Raw genomic sequence first — 6000 nt, forward strand, 5'->3', positions numbered from 1 at the left:
TTAAAGAATGGTGATGCTCATATCCAAATTTTTCGTGCTTTAAAAAGCCATATTCACACTATGGTGCATGAGATGTCTCTTAGGGATGGTCGTAGGCTTTCTTCTCCTGAAGATATTCACAATGAGGGTATTAATTATTTTTCAGACTTTCTTTCTGTTAAACAAAGTGGCCCTTTACCGGATTTGTCTCATCTTGTGAATCTGATGCTTTCTGAGGCTAATAATTTCAATTTTTGCAAGCTCCCTTCGATCCAAGAAATACAGGAGTCCATTTTCTCCATTTCAACTGATAGTAGCCCCGACCCTGATGGTTTTGGATCCTTTTTTTTTAGATCTTACTGGGATATTGTTAGTAAAGATGTGGTGGATGCTGTTCAAGATTTTTTCAAGGGTACCAGGTACTACTCAGCTACGTCTTTGGTTTTGATTCCAAAGGTGGATAACCCAGCAAGCTTTGATAAGTTCAGACCTATTAGCCTGTACACTGTGATTTATAAAGTTTGTTCCAAGATTTTGGTTAAACAACTATCTCCTGTTCTTTCAAAATTCATCTCTCAGGTACAAGGTGTCTTTATTCCTGGAATAAGTATTTTTGAAAATATTAGTTTGACTTAGGAAATGACTCACTGTTTAAATAAGTCTAATCGGGGGGGCAATGTGGTATTGAAAATTAATATTGCCAAGGCTTATGATAGTGTCAATTGGGATTTTCTATTACTTTTAAATAGTTAGGTTTCTCAGAACGGGCTTGTGGCCTTATAAATCAATGTGTTCGCTCCCCATGATTTTCTGTGGTGATGAATGGAATTTCCAAATATTTCTTCACAGTTGGTCGTGGTCTGACGCAAGTTGACCCTATCTCTCCCTATCTTTTTATTATGGTGGAGGAAATTCTATCTCGCATGCTTAAGAAATTTTTTCTGGATGGCAAAATTCTTCCATTTTACCATCCTCAAGGTACGCCTATTATCTCTCATCTTCTTTATGTTGATGACATTGTTATTTTTGCTAATAGGAATAAAACTTCCATGAAATATATTTCTAATATATTAGCCATCTATGAAAATTGGTCGGGCCAAAGAGCTAGTAAAGAAAAATCTTCTATTATTTTTTCTAAAAATATTTCTTCTCATAGAAGACTTTCTATTCTTAACATCACTAGATTTACTGAGGGCACTTTGCCTTTTAAATATCTTGGTATTCCCATTATTGCTGGCAGATTAAAGGCTATTCATCTTGATGATATGGTGAGTAATATATGTCGCCATGTTAAGGGATGGCAAAAATTTTTTTTTATCTACTGGGAATCGGCTTCTTTTGATTAAGCATGTCCTTGCTAGTATTTTAATTCATACTTTATCTATTGTTTATGCTCCTCTTTCTGTTATTCATAATATTCATAAATGCATGTGTAATTTCTTTTGGGGTGCTAGTCACGGAAAAAAAAATAAGAAACATTGGTGTTCTTGGAAGAATATTTGTAAACCATTTCAGGAAGGAGGACTTGGTATAAATGATCTTCAGAATGTGCAAAAAACTCTTCATATGAAGTTTGCTTGGAAAGTCATTAAGGATAATTCCCTTTGGTCAAATTTTTTCCTGGGCAAATATATAAAAAATAATCATATTTCCGTTGTCAATCAGGCAAAAAGAAGTAAATTTTGGAAAAGAATTATGTCTTGTATGCTGGATGTTCTTAAACACTCTAAATGGAAACTAAAGGATGGAAATATCTCTTTTTGGAGGGAATTGGCTAGAAGAGGGCCCGCTTTGTGATAATTTTTCCATTTCTAATCTCCCTAATCTTCATGTTAAGGATTGTAGAATTGATTCTGGTTGGGATATTACTTTGCTCCAAAGTCTTTTTGGTGAGCGACAAGCGGCTATGATCCTGCATACATTGTGCACTGCCAAAACTGGTGATGACGTTTTAGTATGGAAAGGTAATTCAGATGGTGAGTTTTCTACTCATAGTGCATGGGACATTTTGAGAGTTCGGTCCTCCACTCTTTAGTGGACCAATTGGGTTTGGCATTCTTCTTTACCTCAGAATATTTCTGTTATAATCTGGAAAGCCTTTAATTCCTCTTTAAGTGTCGATGATCGATTGATTAAGGTGGGTATTCCTATTGCTTCCAAATGTGATTGTTGTGTTAATGGGTGTTATGAAGATCAAAATCATGTTCTGGATGGGGGGGATTTTGCTCGTGAGATATGGAAGAGTTTTGCCATGCTTGTCGGTATGCCATATTTGCCTCGACAGAGTTGGCATGACACTATTTAATATGTGGTTTCACAAGGCGTCTAGACGTTCCCACTGTTGACAAATTTTGGGTGTAATTCCAACTATCATCACTTGGAGATTATGGATAAGAAGATGTAAATGCCGTATGGAGGGTCTTTAAGATTCTATAAATTTAGTTTGGAGAGATATTCTATTCTGGATAGTGAAAGTAGGAGAAAAAATGAAAGTTGGTACCTCTCTATCTCATGATGATGAGAGGATTTTGCATAGTCTTCATATTCCAATAAAAAGGCCTAAAATGAAACCTATGTACAATGTTAAATGGATAAAACTTCTGAGAGGTCGAGTAAAACTTAATGTGGATGGTAGCTCCTTAAGGAACCCAGGATGTGCTGGTACTGAAGGGATTATTAGAGATGATAAAGGGAATTTGATTAGGGGTTTTTTTGAGCATTTAGGCGTGGGTTTGAATAATTATGCTGAGGGGATGTGGCTCCTTTTTGGACTGCGTCTTGTGCATAATTTGGGCCTAACTCATGTTGATATTGAATTAGATTCTTTAATTGTTGTTCAGTGGGTTATGAAATTACAGTGTAAACTTTGGTACTTTGAAGACTTCTGGGAGGATATTCTTGGCTTTCTTAAAAATTTGAACTACTCTATTTCCCATGTGTTTAGACAAGGTAATGCTCCAGCTGAGTTTTTGGCAAGGATGGGTGCCAAAGGTACTAGTGCGACTTGAGATAATTTTACTCATCTTCCTCATTTGTTAAAAGGAATGTTGAAGACAGACAAGTTGAGCCTCCCGTATATACACTATGGCTAATTCCCATAATGAGGTAACTCTTGGTTTATTTGTTTTATAATCTTTTATTTATTTGCATGTGCTCTGGTTTTGCAGGTTTTTTTTTCTTGGTTTTCTTGAGTTGGTTTCCTTCCAGACTTTATCGGTTTGATATGATTGTAATTTTTTGGATATTTTGGTTGGTTTGAGCAGTTTTTGATTTTGATTTTGGGCTTTTATTTTAATTGTATCCCTCAGGCATCTTGATGTAACCAAAGTTTTCTTCTTCCACAAGTAAGGGCAATCAATAAAATTTGGGATACCGTCCTCTTAAAAAAAAAAATGCAATTATAGTTTCTTTGTCGACATATCCTGAAAATTTCCCTACACACAGTTACTGTGTTTTAGTATATTCATCACAATGTAGCTCATCTCTGAAGATCCGAAGCAACATCATCTTTTGTTTTTAAATTTTTTCAAAGAAGGGGACGATATCCAATAAGTCATGAGGGCTGTTTAGAATAATGTCACATATTTGACCCTTTCGCTTGAGATGTGATAATGTAATTAGTTTTATCCATTATGCAAAGCCCCTGTGCTAAAATTTGCTCAGTCGGCATTTGAAGGGACAGCCCAAGTCACTCCTCCTGACTTCGAATTTTCCATAGTTAAACTATTTTATTGGCAATTTGAAGGATTTTTGTTTTCTTGGTGACCTATAAGAAATAGTTAAGCTTATCAAAATCATGTGTTGCAACTTGGATTATATAATTAAAGGGGACAGCAGAGGCACAGTTTGATATCAGATAGAAATTACATGTCAGATTTGGATTAATGTATACTCATATGACATGATCAGTTTCAAAGCTTCTTAAACTTAATCAGCCCACTTGTACTAATTACGAGTCTTGATGCTTATTTTCCCCATTAATAAAAATCAAATTGTCAGACTTTAGCTTTAACTTTAACTTTAATTGGTCGTCTTGAAGCTTTCAGGGGTTTGAATTACCAAAAGCTTCACGCTGTTTTCGGACACCCGATGTCAATAAAAAAAATTATTACCAAAAGGTTAAACGTGGTAAAACTGCGTACTTGCAATGGAAAATTTTCCAAAGAAAATTTCAGGCTGTCAAGAAGGTGACAAATAATGATTATTAAATAGAGAACTAATGTTATATTCTTGATTTTAATCTTATCATTTCATTCATATTTGCCGATTTAACGTATTTGAAATGATTTCATATGCTAGTCACTTAAATGATCAACCACTTAAAATGTACGATCAGTACCATGACTAGAAACAAAGAATAGTATTTTTCTAAACAAAAATTTCCATAGACTAATACATATTGGTGTTTATTGCAATAACATGGACCAAGCAATTGATAATGATCCATGTAGGACCTTTGCTGCTTTACAAAATGGAAAATGTTCCTCAACGCGTTTTTTCATTAATTTCAACAAAAGCCAAAGTCTTGGTATTAAATAACAGTACTGGAAAGTTTCTGCAGACACACATCAAACATGTCCCCATTCTCAAAGACTTGGCGTCAAGCCTTTATTGGTTAGGTAAAGGTTGAAAACTACCGATAGTGTCAAAAAATCTTTTACTCATTAGTCTGGATGGATGGCTATATAAATGGAGAGCCTCTCCTCAGTACTCTTTCAACAGAGAGTATACCAAATCTTCTCTGCATAAAAGTTACAGAATTGTGGGAGTTTAGTTTTGCACAAAAATGGCCAATCTGCGGCCAACTCTAATCTGCGCATTGGCAGTAGTCTTATTAGTCATCAATGCAGCAGCTGATGATCACAAGCCTTACGTTTATGCATCTCCACCTCCACCACATTACCGTCACAAATCACCACCTCCATACCACAATAAGTCTCCTCCACCACCGCATTACCGTTATAAGTCCCCACCACTGCCATCCCTATACTACTATAGATCACCCCCACCACCACCACCATCCCCACCACCACCTCCGTCACCACCTCCTCCTTACATCTACAAATCCCCACCTCCTCCATTTCCATCACCACCCCCTCCCTATGTCTACCAATCCCCACCTCCCCCATCTCCATCAACTCTTCCACCCTACATCTATAAATCTCCACCACCTCCCTCACCGTCTCCTCCACCTCCTTACATTTATAAATCACCACCACCACCATCTCTATCACCTCCTCCTCCATATGTCTACAAGTCACCACCTCCCCCATCACCATCACCTCCTCCTCCCTATATCTATAAATCTCCACTACCACCCTCACCGTCCCCTCCACCTCCTTATATTTACAAGTCACCTCCACCACCTTCTCCTTCACCTCCTCCTCCATCTCCATCACCCCCTCCTCCATATATTTACAAATCACCACCACCGCCATCTCCATCACCACCTTCACCCTATGTCTACTAGTCACCTCCTCCTCCATCCCCTTCACCCCCTCCACCTTATGTTTATAAATCTCCACCACCACCATCCCTACCACCGCCATACCCATACTACTATAAATCACCACCACCTCCGAAATACTAAAACTAATCATTATGTAGTACTAATAATCACGTAAGTATTTTTATATGCGCATTCTCGAATCCCCATAACATTTCCTTTCTTCGTTTACTTTTATTTCTTGTACTTAATTTCCCCATCGATCGTAACCTTCTCATGAATTCTACTACTCTGTTTTTGCAGCTTATTAATTAGGTGATAAGAGGAATAATCGCTACTCATGAAGTAATCAGATACTCTCGTGAGGGTAGGTTTATTAGCATCGTCCACTAGGGTCAATTAAGGCAGTCCGACGTTTGAGACAAGATGTCGACGCGCGACAATAAGTTTTTTTTTTTTTTTTTTTCCTGCTGCCACTTGATATATTAATTATATGTATTTGTGTCTTATTTAGTTAATGGATCAAATAAAGTATGCTTATTAATTTGTTTTCTTTAATGGGATCGATCATGCAT

General features: G+C 36.9%; 1 protein-coding gene across 1 annotated transcript; it reads left to right on the forward strand.

Moving 5' to 3' along the window:
* Positions 1-4765: 4765 nt before the first annotated feature.
* On the forward strand, positions 4766-5449 carry LOC121240930 (extensin-like). Its single transcript, XM_041138447.1, has one exon. The coding sequence runs from the start codon at positions 4766-4768 to the stop codon at positions 5447-5449; it is 684 nt and encodes a 227-aa protein (XP_040994381.1).
* Positions 5450-6000: the final 551 nt, after the last annotated feature.

Source organism: Juglans microcarpa x Juglans regia, chromosome 7S (genome assembly GCF_004785595.1).
Source record: "Juglans microcarpa x Juglans regia isolate MS1-56 chromosome 7S, Jm3101_v1.0, whole genome shotgun sequence".
Taxonomy (NCBI): Eukaryota; Viridiplantae; Streptophyta; class Magnoliopsida; order Fagales; family Juglandaceae; genus Juglans; species Juglans microcarpa x Juglans regia.